This window comes from Pleurotus ostreatus, assembly GCF_014466165.1.
Source record: "Pleurotus ostreatus strain PC9 chromosome Unknown scaffold_5, whole genome shotgun sequence".
Classification (NCBI taxonomy): Eukaryota; Fungi; Basidiomycota; class Agaricomycetes; order Agaricales; family Pleurotaceae; genus Pleurotus; species Pleurotus ostreatus.
This window is the reverse complement of record NW_023503160.1, coordinates 958,033-973,788: the sequence shown is the minus strand read 5'-3', so window position 1 is coordinate 973,788 and position 15,756 is coordinate 958,033. Positions and strand designations below refer to the sequence as shown.

General features: G+C 52.0%; 7 protein-coding genes across 7 annotated transcripts; 4 read left to right on the top strand and 3 right to left on the bottom strand.

Moving 5' to 3' along the window:
• Nucleotides 1–365: 365 nt before the first annotated feature.
• On the top strand, nucleotides 366–1,036 carry PC9H_007308 (uncharacterized protein; the record flags this gene model as incomplete). The annotated part of the gene is made up of 3 exons (XM_036776841.1): nucleotides 366–436; nucleotides 492–625; nucleotides 681–1,036. The coding sequence occupies 3 exons, from the start codon at nucleotides 366–368 to the stop codon at nucleotides 1,034–1,036; spliced, it is 561 nt and encodes a 186-aa protein (XP_036630461.1).
• Nucleotides 1,037–2,431: 1,395 nt separating this feature from the next.
• On the bottom strand, nucleotides 2,432–2,707 carry PC9H_007307 (uncharacterized protein; the record flags this gene model as incomplete). The annotated part of the gene is made up of 1 exon (XM_036776840.1): nucleotides 2,432–2,707. One exon carries the CDS (start codon nucleotides 2,705–2,707, stop codon nucleotides 2,432–2,434), a length of 276 nt encoding a protein of 91 aa, XP_036630460.1.
• Nucleotides 2,708–3,031: 324 nt separating this feature from the next.
• Nucleotides 3,032–3,859, bottom strand: PC9H_007306 (uncharacterized protein; the record flags this gene model as incomplete). Its single annotated transcript, XM_036776839.1, has 1 exon — nucleotides 3,032–3,859. One exon carries the CDS (start codon nucleotides 3,857–3,859, stop codon nucleotides 3,032–3,034), a length of 828 nt encoding a protein of 275 aa, XP_036630459.1.
• Nucleotides 3,860–5,028: 1,169 nt separating this feature from the next.
• On the top strand, nucleotides 5,029–8,763 carry PC9H_007305 (uncharacterized protein; the record flags this gene model as incomplete). Its single annotated transcript, XM_036776838.1, has 22 exons — nucleotides 5,029–5,203; nucleotides 5,260–5,278; nucleotides 5,339–5,366; nucleotides 5,418–5,457; nucleotides 5,510–5,584; nucleotides 5,639–5,746; nucleotides 5,807–6,029; nucleotides 6,089–6,190; nucleotides 6,249–6,579; nucleotides 6,634–6,707; nucleotides 6,839–6,975; nucleotides 7,030–7,192; nucleotides 7,257–7,338; nucleotides 7,395–7,481; nucleotides 7,532–7,580; nucleotides 7,642–7,792; nucleotides 7,843–7,891; nucleotides 7,949–7,984; nucleotides 8,045–8,083; nucleotides 8,137–8,221; nucleotides 8,286–8,366; nucleotides 8,429–8,763. The coding sequence occupies 22 exons, from the start codon at nucleotides 5,029–5,031 to the stop codon at nucleotides 8,761–8,763; spliced, it is 2,469 nt and encodes an 822-aa protein (XP_036630458.1).
• A 213-nt stretch (nucleotides 8,764–8,976) lies between these two features.
• Nucleotides 8,977–11,291, bottom strand: PC9H_007304 (uncharacterized protein; the record flags this gene model as incomplete). Its single annotated transcript, XM_036776837.1, has 3 exons — nucleotides 8,977–9,037; nucleotides 9,101–9,290; nucleotides 9,344–11,291. 3 exons carry the CDS (start codon nucleotides 11,289–11,291, stop codon nucleotides 8,977–8,979), a joined length of 2,199 nt encoding a protein of 732 aa, XP_036630457.1.
• A 599-nt stretch (nucleotides 11,292–11,890) lies between these two features.
• On the top strand, nucleotides 11,891–14,075 carry PC9H_007303 (uncharacterized protein; the record flags this gene model as incomplete). The annotated part of the gene is made up of 11 exons (XM_036776836.1): nucleotides 11,891–12,261; nucleotides 12,319–12,383; nucleotides 12,441–12,591; nucleotides 12,657–12,921; nucleotides 12,971–13,088; nucleotides 13,145–13,158; nucleotides 13,213–13,402; nucleotides 13,465–13,546; nucleotides 13,599–13,727; nucleotides 13,791–13,934; nucleotides 13,991–14,075. 11 exons carry the CDS (start codon nucleotides 11,891–11,893, stop codon nucleotides 14,073–14,075), a joined length of 1,614 nt encoding a protein of 537 aa, XP_036630456.1.
• A 538-nt stretch (nucleotides 14,076–14,613) lies between these two features.
• PC9H_007302 (uncharacterized protein) lies at nucleotides 14,614–15,747 on the top strand (the record flags this gene model as incomplete). Its single annotated transcript, XM_036776835.1, has 5 exons — nucleotides 14,614–14,771; nucleotides 14,825–14,971; nucleotides 15,026–15,222; nucleotides 15,282–15,523; nucleotides 15,577–15,747. 5 exons carry the CDS (start codon nucleotides 14,614–14,616, stop codon nucleotides 15,745–15,747), a joined length of 915 nt encoding a protein of 304 aa, XP_036630455.1.
• Nucleotides 15,748–15,756: the final 9 nt, after the last annotated feature.

The following is a 15,756-nucleotide window of genomic DNA, read 5'->3' as shown; positions in this document are numbered from 1 at the left end:
CAAATACGCCCAAACAACACGCATGGTGTTGTTGCCTTTTATGGACACTACTTTATTACCCTCACCCCCTCAATCTCTTGTTCGCCGTCGCCGTTTCGACCGCTCAAACCTGCAGGAATCATGAGGACTTCAGCGCACCGATACCAATGACCGATACCCCGTACTTCGAGCATCCGAAAAAAATTGACTCACCTACTCAGTCACTTCTGACTGTACACCTGACAAACCCGCTTTGCACCGCCATTCGGAACGCTCAAGATTTGACTACAAAAAGAACCGCCGCTGAGCTCCCCGTCCCGAAAACAACAAGTCGCGGCTGGAACTCGGTCTCTCCCTCGAAAAAATAATAACGCCCATCCCCGCAAATGGTTGTTGCTATGCCGAAGCTCATGGTCGCGGGTCTAGGAAATATAACGCACCCTCTTACTCGCCACAGGTAGTCAGCATGGTCTCCATTCCTCGCGTAGCAAGATGCTGACGCTGCGGACTAGCCTTGGTCATATAATTGTTGATACCCTGGCGTCAAGGCTCGGGATACCGCTGAAATCTGCATCGGGAGGGTACATCGGCACACAAGACGTCATGTTGGGTGATTCCCCCGTATCACTGACACTGTACAAATCAAGTACGTCTTCCATCGTATCGAGCCGGGGATCAGTAGCTGTAATTATCCCGTTTAGAGTCCTTCATGAACATCTCCGGACCGTCAATAGCCACTACTTTCCGTAAAATCATACCCAACTCTCCTTCCTCCTTGATTGTCATCCACGACTCCCTCTCCCACCGCCCATGTGTTCTAGCCCCTCGGTTAGGCGGCTCCGCGAATGGGCACAACGGCGTCAAAAGCATCATCGCGGCACTAGGTGGGGAGCAAGGTTTTCATCGCTTCAGAGTGGGAATCGGGCGGGGAGACGGCGACGTCGCTGACTATGTCCTTGGTCGATTGAGTAAACACGAGAAGGAGTACTGGGGTACGGATTCCGGAGATGGGATGGAAAGTGTCATCAAAGAAATCACAAAAATATCAAGGCGGTGAGCAAAATTATGGTCGCACTTGTAAATAGAATATAGAATACTATAGAAAGTACTAATAGTAATAGGGTACATACTTGCCATGAACCCCCCTAATACAACACACCCAACTTCGCGACTGCCCGTGTCTTCAAGCAAAACGTATAGCGAGGTCGTCATGATCCTGGCCTTAGGGTGCAACTCAAGATAATCCTAGTCCTCTTGTGCCCGATATGAGGGTTCATGGAGGCTCGGGAGGTCTCAAGTGAAGGTCATGATGGTTAAACGTGGTGAATAGGTGAGCTCCTGTGGCACTGATCGTGTAGTTAGGCGCCAGGCGCCTGAACTTTAATAAATGGGAGAACGTCGAACGTCACGAGTCAACATCCCGTTTCTCCACCGTCGTACGCGCTACCATTACGAGCGCGACGAACTCAATGCGCTCCTCAACTACCAACCAGCTCCAGGGAACGTGTAAGACGACGGCATTGAAGCCTTGAAGGTGTACACAATCCTTGGTGGGGCAATAATATCGTCACTTCCACGCATTGAGCCATCCTTAAGATCTACATCTTAGCTCGCCAGATCGAAGGCGCTTCTTATTGTAGATACACCCAGTTATCGACTCTCATCGTAGTTGGCGCCATTTCTCAGTCACCTTCTGTTACTCTACTATGGGCTCAGACGCAGTACGTCGTAGGATTACGAACTCACATTCTACTACTCTATAGCACCTGCCAGTGGTCTCTCTACGTTCCCCTCTTCGGTGCAATGGTTAACCTAGGTCTCTTCTTTTGGAAACATAACACTCATCCTTGGAATTTGGTCGTCTTATCGACATTTACGCTGCTAGAAGCACCCATTCTGGGCGGCGTCGTAGCGTTTGATGACAACAAGATCATGGCGCGGCCCTATGAGTTTGCCTTCTCACCGATGTAGCTCTTCTTCAACCCGACGCAGACTTTCACTCTGGAAGGATGATTGACCTGCCCGCTCCGCAGTATAAACCCTCCGACATGATCCCATTCCTTGTATTCCGAATGATCGCTCTACATCTGGGAAACGCCCGCGTCGATTGTGAAGATAGCTGGCCTCGCTGGGATGTTTTTCCTACGGGAGCTGATTTCCGCCTCTGGTAGACGCCTGGCCTTCAGCGGTTACATCCTCTCGATACACGTGCGCCGCAAGAGACTCCCCGATGAATTCACCATGGGCTTCACTTGGAGTCGTAGACATCAAATGTACAACCATCCGCTTAATGGCTGCTCAGCGCAGAGCTCGCCGAGTAATTATGCCTGGGCGTGTATAAAATATCACAATGTCAACAATACGCACTCTCAATTATCCTTCTCCTGTTCCAGCGAAGCCCTCGATTGCATCTTGCCCTTCTCCACCCACTCCTCCTCCTTCTTTGTTTCCTTCACAACTCCCCCCGGGATTTCGTCGAATCTTCGGGGACGTTCGACGGCGTCGGCTCGCTATCATCTGCATATGTTGTCGATGGCTGGGGGATGGGGGCAGGCTTTGCAACTTCGCAAGGGTCACCGCCAGCTGCGTCATGCACCCCTGTACAGAACTCATCCCCTCGCCCGCCGATTTGTACGACTCTGGTCGCAGCTCTAGGGTAGGCTGATGCGGAGGCGGTGGACCCCCAGCTAAGGAGCACGACGGCAGAAATGAGGATTTGGGTGCGCATTTCGATTGTGTGGTAGTGTGTGTAGGTTGCGTAGTGACCGGTGAGAAGCGGCTTCGAGAGAGCGGGTGGTTCAAGTTCAAGAGGCGTCTAGTTTGTTGACCGTGCTGGTCCCCCTTCTTATACAGGCGATCCACTCTTCTTCTGCTTAAGGGCGTGTCGCAAGGTATTTTCTATATCAGGCAAGGTGATTTCCTAATATAGGTACACAAGACTCTCGCCCTCCCCCAGCGGGCGTGTGCTGCGCAGCCGCCTAGCACATATTAAAGTATATGGTAACATAATATCGCAGATGCGTATCCATTGCACAATCCCTTTTCCCGGTCTTCACTCCCTGCGCTTCATGCCCCGGATCTTAGGAAGATTCGTCACATCTGGGTTAGCAGTAGGCCCACCACTGCCTGAAGAGCAAGGGGTCGACGAGGAAGGCTCGGCCGTCAGTGATGCATGGCCTTGCTCCTCTTTCACCTGTTCTTCAGTCATTCGCATCTTTCCCTCAGTCTCCGCCTTTTGTGTGTCAGGGATTTGCTTGATGTCGTTCGGGACGGCCGTTGGAGTCGGCTTTCTACTTTCATAGGGTGGCCCGGTGGTCGTTGACGGGTCTTCGTATCCATTAATCGCCACATCTAGGGCGGTGTCGAGGGCGGGACCGTAGATACCGAATAGGGGAGCTAGGGCGTGATATATGGGTACTAGGAGGGGATTGCTCACTTCGGGGGTGCGGATACTTTGCTCTGCAGTTCTGGTGCTGGTACACGATGTTGTACCGGAAGGCGTGCATGTAGCCGAATGCTGGTGTGTCAGCAGCGGCACGGTCACTGTTACGGGCGGGGGCGGTGGAGAGGCCTCTGGGAGAGGTGTTGAGGAATTTCCTGCGACATCTTGGGCTTGTTGTCTTTTGCGATGGGGGTCGCCGGAATCACCAGAGTCAGACTTAGGTTCGCCTTCATCGTAGCCGGGAGGTTTGAAGGTCGGGACATCAGTATCCGCACATCGCGCTCCGCCCAACGTGCCATCCTGCAGCAGATGGCAATCGGGTGCGCCTCTATTATCCAATTGGACAGCTCCTTCGGTAGCCCCAGGATGGGCCAATGCAGAGGCGGCGGCCCCCCAGTTGAGGAACGCCACAATGGGCATGAGGATACAGGTGCGCATTTTGGTGTTAGGCGTGTTGGTTGTGTGGGGTTAATAGGGATGTTTGGGTTAGGCGAGCGGCGACTTGGGGAGCAACTCGCGTTCAAGGGTTGTCTAGCGCGTTTCCACGAGGTTCTCCTTCTTATACGACCCCCTCCCACTGCATTTCCCAGGCTTGCGTGGTCCCTCAACATGACGCAGTTCGACGAGATATGTTGCCATATCAGGCAGGATGCTTCCCTAATACGGATCTCCGCAGGACGCAAGCAGTGCCTCAAGAGCAGTGCTAGCAAGCTAAGCCAATGGGGCCCATGAAGGCCTTAACGTCCTCTTATCTGGGACCGAAGCGGCCAAAGTGATGAAGCGGCGTATGGTAGGTCATGTATTGTTTACCCCGTGCGACATCTTATCCTACAGGTGGTTTATCTAAGTAATACAGTTGTAGGGTGGTCTACGAAAAGGTTTCTTTTCGGTTCGGACACATTCAGAAAGGTCAATCCTTTCTCGTTCTTAGCTCCTATGAAATTAGACGCTGGTCGATCAACCGATCATGATCGAAACAACTACAAACTACCCTGCGTAGAGCCAAACGGTCATAATCTCGGAGGACACTGCCATAACATTACCTGGTCACCACAGACGGCGAAGGATATGCAAAAATCCCCTGAGATTCTCGACACATGGGCTCGGCAATTCTCCGCGCTTCCGCCGCCAACTCGTATGTCAAGAATCCTTCTTGCGACTTCTCTTCGATCATATGACGGCTGATAACGTTGGATGTGCATTCGGCTTCTTACATGACTATCGTCTCTCGTCATGATGGCTATCTGCCACACAAGACCATGAAAATCGAATCAGCCCGCGGTTCTCGCCACGCTGCACCTCGGTCAGCATCACAGAACAGGCTTCTGGCGTTCTCTAGTCCACATATCCATATGACACCTTGGCGCGTGAACCCAGACTTCCCAGATATACCTGCTATCTGGGTCACCGCTGCAGCTGGCGGACCGAACATGACCATGGACGATCACGTAGAGGTGGTCTGGTGCAGAAGTCGTGAGTCATCCTTCTACAGGTCTATTTTAGCTTCCGAGAATACGTATACGATTCCGAAGAAGGGCGCACACACTGTGGCTTGAAGTTAGATAAAGAGCGAAGAAGGCGTTCGATGTGTTTTCAGCCCCAGCACCATGCTCGACTCGTGGTGCACGCTGCTGCTTGCAGTGACCCTCTTTTCATCAAACAACGTAGCTTCTCAGCCTGCACCAAGCCTACAGAGGCGTATCGCTGCCGCCATTCACGATGCTGCAAATGCTACAGGTCCTATCGACTACACGGCATTCGTAAATCCGTTCATCGGAACTGGTGCGTACATTATACCCCGCTGGGTAGTGTTTCTAATTCTTTTGTCTGACGTATAGACAATTTCGGGGATGTATGGTACGTTCTTGTTCCGTTCGGATAGACGCACGATGTTGCTCAGCTGCATGCCTTTTGAAGTCCGGGTGCTTCCATGCCGTTTGGAATGGTGAGATTCGCAAAGAAGCTATATGAGGTAGTTTAACCAACATTCCTACAGGCAAAATTCTCGACGGATCTCACTGGATATGCACCCGCTGGTCGGTACTAACTATGCTGGGATACAACCGAGCGCTGATTCTTTGCTCGAAGGATATGTGGCTGACCCTACTCAGAAGATTCGAGGTCTTAGTCCTCTTCACGACAGCGGAACTGGTTCCTCGTTAGGTACCTCTCAGCACATGCGTGTCTTCACAGAACATTTCTGACGCTCGTTGGCAGGAACGTATGGCAATTTCGAGATCATGCCACTTCTTTGTCCGAACGGATTCAATACCTGCACGACGACCTTACTGGCTAGAGAAAGATTGAGGAAGCTGAACACGGATGGTCTGTCTTCATAGTCTTCCTTCCGGGAGTCAATTCCTTATCCTTTTTCTATTTCATTAGATGCCTCTCCCGGTTATTTCTCCCAGACATTGGATAACAACATCAAAATGGAGGCCACTGCCACTCGCCGAGCAGGGTTGGAGAGGTTCACATTCCCTTCCAACTCGAAACCTTTCTTCGTTCTCGATTTGGCCAACGACCTTCCTAATTCCTTTGCCGGGGGAACCCTCGACATAGATCCCGCAAAGGGAAGGATTACCATTGGAGGAAGATGGGGTTCTAGGTCAGTACATCCAGGCGCTTGTGTCATTCTAATCAATCAAAAGGCTCACTTCCGTATAGCTTTGGTCCCGGGCGGTTCAACTACCAGGCATTTGCGTGCTATGATCTGCTGGACGGCGGGAAGCAGAAGCTCGATGAATATGGTGTCTGGACTGGCGATACGTGCGTTGTATTTCTTCCTCATTCGCTCTCGTACTGATGCGATGATACGTCACTGTAGATTTGGCCTCGACGCAAAAGGTCTCGGGCAAACGCACTTGAACCTCTCCCTCAACCTGATCGGCGGCGTATACCAATCCGGCGCGCTCTTCTCCTTCGCCAACAAGCCCAAGGAAGTCAACATCCGAGTCGGGGTGTCGTTCGTATCCACCGACCAAGCATGCGCGAACGCGGATTCTGAAGTCGGGTCGGCGACGTTTGAGGAGATTAGGGAGCGGGCACGGGCTGCGTGGAACGAGAAACTCTCGAAGATTGAGATCGACGTTGGCGGTACGCCGCCCAATATCACGGAGATGTTGTATTCTTCGTTGTACAGAGCATCTTTAACCCCCGTGAGTCCATTTGAGATGATGAGCTCAGTTCACACTCATTTGTGATGGCTATAGAACAATGCTACTGGGGAAACCCAAGGGGTGTTTGCCAATACAGACACCTTCTACTTCGACTCTTTATATTGCAGGTTAGTTTATCTCTTTAACATGTTGCGTATTACACGCTGACCCCTTGTGCATCACAGCTGGGACACTGTAGGGCTTTCTCAACCTCCTCCTCTTCGCTTCGCTGAGAACACTGATCCTCCCGATAGTTCAGGACATTCTTCCCGCTCATGAGCTTGCATTCCCCGGTCGAATTCGCCCAAATTGTTGAAAGCTACATCGACGGTTGGCGAAAGAATGGCTGGATGCCTGAGTGTCGCGCGAACAATCTTCCTGGCTGGACCCAAGGAGGTGTGTTCCATAATTGTCCCCACCGCGTGGAATGGCAGTCAACAAAACTTTCAGGGTCTAGTGCTGATAACATTGTCTCCCACTTCGCTGTCAATTATCACAACGAGGCGGCTGCGCTCGGTGTGAACCTCGATGAACTCTACTCCGCTCTCCTGGCAGATGGTGACTTGAACCCCCCGGAATGGAACACCGAGGGAAGACAAGTGAACGTGTATAAGTAAGGCTTTCCTACGTGACTCCCTCCTGCGTTCTGACGAAGAAATTCACGCACCCCGCTTCAGCGAATTTGGATACGTTCCCTTCGCCGTATTGGATGTCTCTAGCACTGGCCGTCAAACACGAGAGGGGAGCAGGACCCTTGAGGTCAGTGCACATTTCTGATGATGTTCATCGTCTGATTATGATATGATGATTTGAAGTACGCGTTTGAAGACTTCGGAATCCGTCAAGTGGCTCAGCTACTCGGAAAGACGGAGGATGAGGCCCGATTTACCAATCGCTCCTTGGTTAGTGTTACTCCAAGCACCCCTTCTCAAACATGCTCACTGTTACGCAGTTCTACCGCAACGTCTGGGACCCAAGCGTCACGAATGACGGGTTCAAAGGTTCATTCTGCCACTATTTGCCTTCTCTATGAACGTATGCCAACTATTCATGCGTTTTTAGGATTCTCGCAGAAGAGATTCATGAACGGCAGTTTCGCCTTCCAAGATCCCTCCAACTGCTCTCCGAACGATAAGAACGACACCAGGTCGTGTTCGCTGCAAGGTGACAATCTGAATGGTTTCTACGAGTCGTCGTCTTGGGAGTATAGCTGGTAAGATCCCCGCCGTTCGGGACGTTGGCATGTCTCAGGTTTGCGAGCAGGTTTGCTCCTCATGATACAGCACACCTTATCCAGCTTATGGGAGGCAACGTGAGTACCATTTGAGTTCGTTCTCTGCCACCTGCTGACGAGGTTATTGCAACTAAGGACACCTTTGTGAAACGATTGGACCACTTCTTCGACGTGAGTCTGCCATCCTGCCATTCCGTACAGACTCACGCAATGACTGTCATCCTTCTCCAGGCTGGCTACTACCTCGCCGGCAATGAACCGTCTTTCCAGGTGTGTAGTCGTTTGAAAAGAGTCTGTGAGTACGGGTAGTCAACTGGATATAGACACCCATCGGCTACCACTACGCAAACCACCCGACAAAATCCGTCGATCGTGTTCGGGAGGTCGTATTTCAGAACTTCGACATCAGTTGAGTGACCTCCACTGGCTCGTAACATTACTCTTCCTCAAAGCTTATCGATGCACTCTTAAGCTGCGGGTGGCCTACCGGGTAACGACGACCAAGCCGCCATGGCCTCGCTACTAAGTTTCCACCTTCTCGGGCTATATCCCGGTAACACCCACCCCTCCTCGCCGCCCAATCGTGCGTATACTCACCGCCCCTTTCATAATTAGTGCCCTCCACCACCCAATTCTTGATCCTCTCGCCCTTCACACCCAAGTACACCATCCACAACTCCTTCCTCAACGTCAGCACGACCGTGACGACCAAGAACTTCGACGCCGCGTCCGTGCGGGAGACGATCCCCCGCGGGGCCGCCGCGTACGTGAAAAGCGTCACCGTCAACGGCGCCCCCACGGCGTCGCGCTGCCACTTCGACTTCTACGACGTGTTCAGACTCGGGGGCGACGTGGTCGTCGAGGTCACCGCCGACCGCGCGGTGGTCGACAGTTGCGGCGGAACAGTCCCAGAGAGCATCTCAACAGGCGGATTTTCAAAGGCGCGGTAGTGGAATTCAAATCGGAATAAATGTAGCATGTAGCAATGTCGTGATATATGTGTAAAATGCAATAAAAATTGGTAGTACAGATAAAGTGACACCGCAGAGCAGAGAAAGCAAGCTGTCGATACAAGCAACGTCGTAATCATCGTCTACAAGCGTAAGGGTAAGGGTTCGGGGGAAATGGGACATCAGGCAAGGCCGGCCAGCGGTAAATTGGTTTCATGACAGGGGAAGTTGGATGGTCAGGTTCTTTTGCTTGAATGCGTAGTTGAAGTGATGCCTGTGAACGCGGACAAGTCAGCACGCTGAGTACGAGCATACGTATGATGCTGTGCGAACGTACTTATCCAGCATGTTAGCCATGGAAGTCTTGATGAGGGCCTGCTTTTTCCCAACAAGCGTAACTTGCAGCTCAGTGAATCCGTGTCCAGGAGTGAGGAGGAGTTTCTCGAGAGTCTCTTCTACAAAAGCAATGCCCTCTTCTGGCCCCAACCCGGCCAATGTGATCGCATTGGTGTCAACCGGGTTATTATCTACAATCGAAATCAATACCAACAACAACATCTTGCAGGGAGAAATGACCCACCGACGAAGATCCGCCTCGCTAGTCTCTTCTTCGCCCTCTCTAATGCTCTTTCCTTCGAGGCGACAGTGACAGCCTCCGCGATGGCACCGGCTTTGTCGCCGGACTTGTTCGCATCTTCCTGGGCCTGCTTCGCCTCTTCGACTTCCTTAGCCAGATCTGAGATCGTCTGATGAAGCAGCACCGCCTCGTCCACCCTTTCAGGTAGGGGCAGTGGCGTGGCGAGGACGGGGGAAGGAGGTGGTGATGGGGAAGGAGGAGGCACTTGTGGTGAGTCCTGTTCTTGTTGGTGGTCGAGCTCTTGTTGTTGGTCGAGCTCTTGTTGTTGATCCTGGCCTTGTTGATCCTGTGGTTGATCCTGCTCTTGCTCCTGCCCGTCGTTCTCCTCTTGATTATTCTGCGCCTCAGGAGGGGGCGTGTTCGACTCCAGGTGGCGGTTTTCTGCGTCCCCTCCTTCATCCTGCGCCTCTTCATCGTCGCGCAGACCCTCCGCCTCATCGGCATAATTCCCAGTATTATAATCATTCTGGTCATTCCCTCCGAAATCAATGAGCGAGTGCGACTGTGGGGCGTCGTAGGGAACATCGTTTGCGTCGGGGCCGTAGATGTCTTCGAAGGACGGCGGGGGGTCGAGCGTTTCGTGTCTGGAGCTGTGGTGCGGAGAGGGCACGGGGATACTGGGCGGGCTGGCAGGCTCCGGGACGGGCATTTGGATACCTGAATCATCTGGGGTAGGAGGCAAGTTCTTTTCGTGCTGGTCGCCCCCGTCACCATGTTCGCTCTGATTACGAGAGGTAGCGTGCGATGCGGGGGGCACCTCGTTCCGGTCGATCTCCTCCCAGCCTTCGTTGAAGCCCCACTCGTTCTGGTCGGGGATGACAGGCATGGTGGCCGTGGGCGGCGCCTCCTCAACGACCTCGTTCGCGCGCCGGATGTCGATATCGCGCAGGGTATCCGCTGGTGTCGGGGGAAGGACCATCGGCGTCGGCTTCGGGGTCTCTTCGCCCTTGACAGCCTGCGCCTGCGCCTCCTGCTGCTGCAGCTGATCGATGTCCGGCAGTTCGGTCGGGTTGAGGCGGTTGAGGATGTCCGAGTCGTCTGAGACAGTCGAGCTAGACGACGAGAGGATTTCGTTGTCTAGGGTTCTGAATTGAGAGTGCGAGGTGCCGTGCGGTGGCGCGTCAGATAGCACAGACGATGCCACTGATCGGGACCCAGACCCAGGGAGGGGGGGCAGTCCGGCGACTGAGTCGCTTTCAGAGGTGTAGCCGGGGAACGAGCCTGGTACTCTCCGCGGGCGAGCGGGGGTGGGGGGTATCGCTGTGCGGGTAGCGGGTGTCGCAGTCGTGCTCGTCGTCGTCGTGGTGATGGAAAACGTGCTCGGGGCGCCACTCGGCGCAGTAGTCGTCATCGTCGGCGCGTATCTGCTCGACGCCGACCTCGTCCGCTCGTGGAATCGCACGCGGGATGAACGCGGCTTCGCTGTGAAGGGCAGCAGTGCGCGCACGGAACGCGACATGATGTACACGTCGCGCCGCAGACTGTGCCACACCTTGCGTAGCCCCATGTCGTACCAGAAGATCGGTGTAATGTCCGCTAGCACCATGCCCATGCCCGTCCACAGCAACACGACCACCAGCCGATACAGGCTTTCTGTCCAGATAAAGTCGATGAAGAGGCGCACGCCGTAGGCAACGTACGGGTCGTATGAGCGCGGCATTTTGTTGAGGAAGTGCATGAGCACGATGCCTTCCCAGACGCCTATGAGGGTGCAGCTTGTGCGAAGATCATCGTGGGTGACTAGTGAAACGACAGCACGGAGAACGAGGCCAGTAGCGATAGCTAGCAGACTGTCCATGAGGGCTTTCAGGGAGAAGAGGCCAGCGCGGGCGGGGGCAACGCTCCTCGACGAGCGGTCCGAGAACGATATGATGGAGCCGATGATACTCATGGGCGGGGGGATTTGGAAAGGAAACAAACAGCAACTCCCTTAGGCGCCCGTATCTTAATATAGCGCTCATCGAGAACAATGGCCCCGCCGGTCACCATGCAAATTTTACTTCTTGAAAGCTTCTCGCCACCTTCGCACTAGCGAATACACAAAAAGAGACGGATGGTGAATCCCCCATTTATCTGGAAATTTTGATGACCACAAAGCATGACACAATATTGCTAGGTGAGGATCGTCTACTGGTAAGTATCACTGAGCAGCCACTGAAGTAAGGGTCGAATTCAATACAGGAATAACGACTCTATCTAAAGTTCTGCAACAATCGCTGACGGGATCAGCAGCCTAGTCCCCATATGTTCTTGGTATTTTATCTGGGAAGGCTCGATTGGCGCTACGCCAATCATAGCAACTCCTTCACTCAGCTGGCCTTCCACCTATCCCCCGCTTCACACGAGTCGCCCACTCAGACGTAAATGGGGTTCAAGTTTTCCCCTAGAATTCTGTTCTTACCTCCGTTAATAATATATGACATTCAGCCCTGACATAGCAGGTATATAACTGACATATATCTCTGCCTTGTGTGCACAACCTCCGTGATCATGCTTGACCCCAATCTCGTCCTCAGCTCGACTGTCTTTACCCTTATTGCTGTACTATATCTGAGGCAACGCTTCAGCAAGCGTGGAACGGAGTATACATGGCCTCTCCCACCTGGACCAAAGAGACTGCCATTGATTGGCAATCTTCTCGATATGCCGAAGCATTTGGAGTGGGTAACCTTTCGCAAATGGGCAAGAGATCTCGGTAAGACGCTGGCTGTTTGTCGCCATCCCCTACTCACGACGGTCCCATCTTCATTAGATTCTGATATCATATATCTTGATCTTTTGGGAAACCATGTTGTCATCCTGGACTCGTTCGAGGCGGCCAACGATTTGTTGGAGAAACGGTCCAGTCGATACTCCAGTCGGTCAGTCCAGCCAATAACTATACAGACCGAAGTCCTGGTTTTCTGACGGTTATTCAGAACGCAATTTACGATGGCAAACGAACTCGTCGGGTGGGACTTCAACTTCGGATTCAAGGCCTATGGTAGATACTAGTATCCCCCCTCTAACGTGATATGGGTGCTCAAACTACCTGAACCAGGCGAAGACTGGCGACAATGCAGAAAGCTTTTTCACCACGAATTCCACCCAGTGGCCAGTCGACGATTCCAGCCACGAGAAATCAAAGCCACCAACCAGTTCCTTCGCGCCTTGCTGGAGACACCTGAAGATTACGTAGAACACCTCCGACAGTGCGCATTTTCTCTCCCCCTGTTCACCTTCCGCTCCATCCTGACCTAGGTCATTTCAATTTTAGTATGGCAGGTGCTATCACCTTAGGGATCGCTTACGGCTTGGACATTAAGCCTCACGATGACCCTTACGTGAAGCTATCAGAACAAGGTGTCCATGCTCTACTCACGGCCACCATCCCAGGCGCGTTCTTGGTCGACACACTCCCTTTCCTAAAATATGTACCCTCCTGGTTCCCGGGTGCTGGCTTCCAGAAGAAGGCAAAGGAGTGGCGCGAGTTGGCTACGATCATGCGTGATATGCCGTTCCAAGCTGCGAAGCAAGCGTTTGTGAGTGGCCTACGTTGAAGCCTGGGATGTATGCTCACTCTACGGGTAGACAGAGGGATCGGACGGGACGTCATTCACATATTCCCGCCTCGCCAAGATAAACTCAGAGTCAGATGTCGAATTGGAAGAGAAGTATATCAAGAGTGTTGCTGGAACGATGTATGCTGGTGAGCGTCTTCGTCTCGGTGCTCTCTATTTTATACTGACGCTTCGGTATGTACAGCCGGAGCAGATTCCGTTCGTACCATTTACACCGAATTTTAGTGGAGTTTGACTAACGCGATGCTGCAGACCGTATCAGCGTTGGCTTTCTTTATCTTAGCGATGCTACATAACCCTTCTGCTTTAGCCAAAGGACAAGAAGAGATCGATAGAGTTGTTGGGAATGGTCGCCTACCCGATTTCGGTGACGAGGAATCGTTACCTTACATCAGTGCAATCGTGAAGGAGGTCTTACGATGGGACAGCGTCACACCCATAGGTATCTATCTATTCATTCGTCTTCAGTCTCTTCTTTGGGTTTCTAATACTCAATTTGTCAAGCCATTCCCCATCTGTCTACCACCGACGACGTTTACAAAGGATACTTTATACCAGCCGGGACGATGATCATTCCCAATGCTTGGTTCGTACCAGTTATGTCAAGAAGGTGGTGTACGCTAATAAGCCATCTATAGGTCAATGCTTCATAACGAAAACCACTATCCCGACCCCTTCGCTTTCAACCCCGATCGGTTCATGAAGGATGGAAAGCTTGATAAGAGCGTCAAAGACCCCGCCGCTGCTGCATTTGGATTCGGCCGAAGGTGAGTTGCTTCAGTTATAATAATAGTGTCCTGCATTTCGCCCTAAGCTAAACGTGCGAATAGAATATGCCCCGGCCGCTACATGGCGTTCCAATCCGTATGGATAGCAATTGCTTCGATGGTTGCTACATTAGATATCAAGAAGGCTGTCGATGAGCGCGGCAACACCATCGAACCCTCAGGTGAACATGTCTCCACCTTGGTCTGGTGAGTGCTGCAAAGTTTCGTTCTCTTTTGCGTCTATCTCACTGCATATCGAACAGCATGCCGGCACCGTTCAAGTGCTCAATAAAGGCCAGATCAGCTTCGGCGGTGGCGTTGATCCAATCCACGGAAAAGGACCAGTAAAAGAAACCCCTTTCGTTTGATTCTCTCTATCTTCTCCGCTTGTACATAAATAACGTAAAGGTTCAATATCGAATACTTGAACAGAATATCAGACGACACGCCACCACGCGGCCTCTCACCCTCCCTTCAATGTTCTGGGTCGCTTATTTTGCGACATGTGCCGTAAGGCTCAGAGACCTTGACTTTTGAATAGCATGTCTTCTGCCACGGCGTACAGAAGGCTCACCGTGTAGATCATCTATAAAATTAGGTACGCCCCAGGACTCGGAATAGCGTTGTTTCCCAATATCCATCGCCGCAAGCCTGGCCTGCCCACCTTCTAACGCTAGATTCAACTGAGATGGAAGAGACCCCTTGATGACCCCTATTCAGCATCAACTCTACTGATCCCGACTGGAGCCAAGCTTGTTTGACGACCACGACTCGTCATTTCTTCGACCACGCTGTTGAAGGCACAGTGGGGCAATCAATGTGCAATTGTGTGATGCGTTCCCCGTCAGAACCTCGATTTTCCTCACCTTGACGACATTTTCGCGATATGCTTCTTGTACACTTTGGGACGATATTTATGTTATTCTGCTTCCGTTGCTTCGCCTCCGTAGAGGCCCAACAACCCCCAGGCAAAGCCGGTTTAGCTTGGCCCAACGGAAACAGTGTTGATATACGACAATACAGAACGACTGGGAAGGTTTCATGGTAACTTACTGGAAGCGAGTTTTACTTCATGAACTCTGTTGACTTTGGGATAGGTACTATTCATGGTCGTCGCATCCGGCCAATACCGATCTTGAATTTGTGCCGATGTTATGGGGGCCTGCACACATCGATGAATTCAATCGAATGATAGTTCGTTCAAATGGTCGACCATCGTTCTCCACCGTCCTAGGCATGAACGAGTAAGTCACACCCACCATACAATCAACTCTATGAGCCTAACCATTGATATGAAGACCTCAGCAAACGGGGCAATCAAATATTTCTCCTGAAGACGGGGCTCAATTATGGAAAACCTACCTGCAGCCTTTGAAGGATCGGGGTATACGTCTCGGTAGTCCAGCGCCCTCAAGCGCACCATCCGGCAAGACCTGGCTACAATCCTTTCTTGGGGTGTGTGGAGCGGATTGCACAGTTGATATTATTGCTTTGCGTGAGTGAGCAGACGAAGGGGACACCGTATCATCCCTTTCTGATTAAAATGTATCATAGACTGGTATGGAACTAACGCCACGCAGTTCATCAACTATGTAGTCGACTTCCACGACACCTTTCAGCGCCCTATATGGGTGACTGAATGGGCTTGTCAGAACTTCGCTGATCTCAGCAAGCAATGCTCGTACGATGAGGTTGTGCAATTCCTAAAAACCACTCAGGGTTTCATGGACGACGTGGATTTCGTCGAGCGTTATGCTTGGTTCGGAGCTATGAAAGAGATGCAAGACGTCAACGAGGTCAGTTGCTCCCCTTCTACAATGGTTTGAAACTGATATGTCTATGTACAAAGGCAAACAGTCTAATGACGAAGGAGGGGAGGATCAACGAGCTGGGAGCACAATATATTGGATCAGATAGCGCTGAGGTAGCTGGAAATTCAGGCGAAAGATCTATATGGACAAACACACTCTCAACGACCATTTTCGTCTTCATCATCTTCGGGCTCCTGTCATTTGAGTAGATACACATG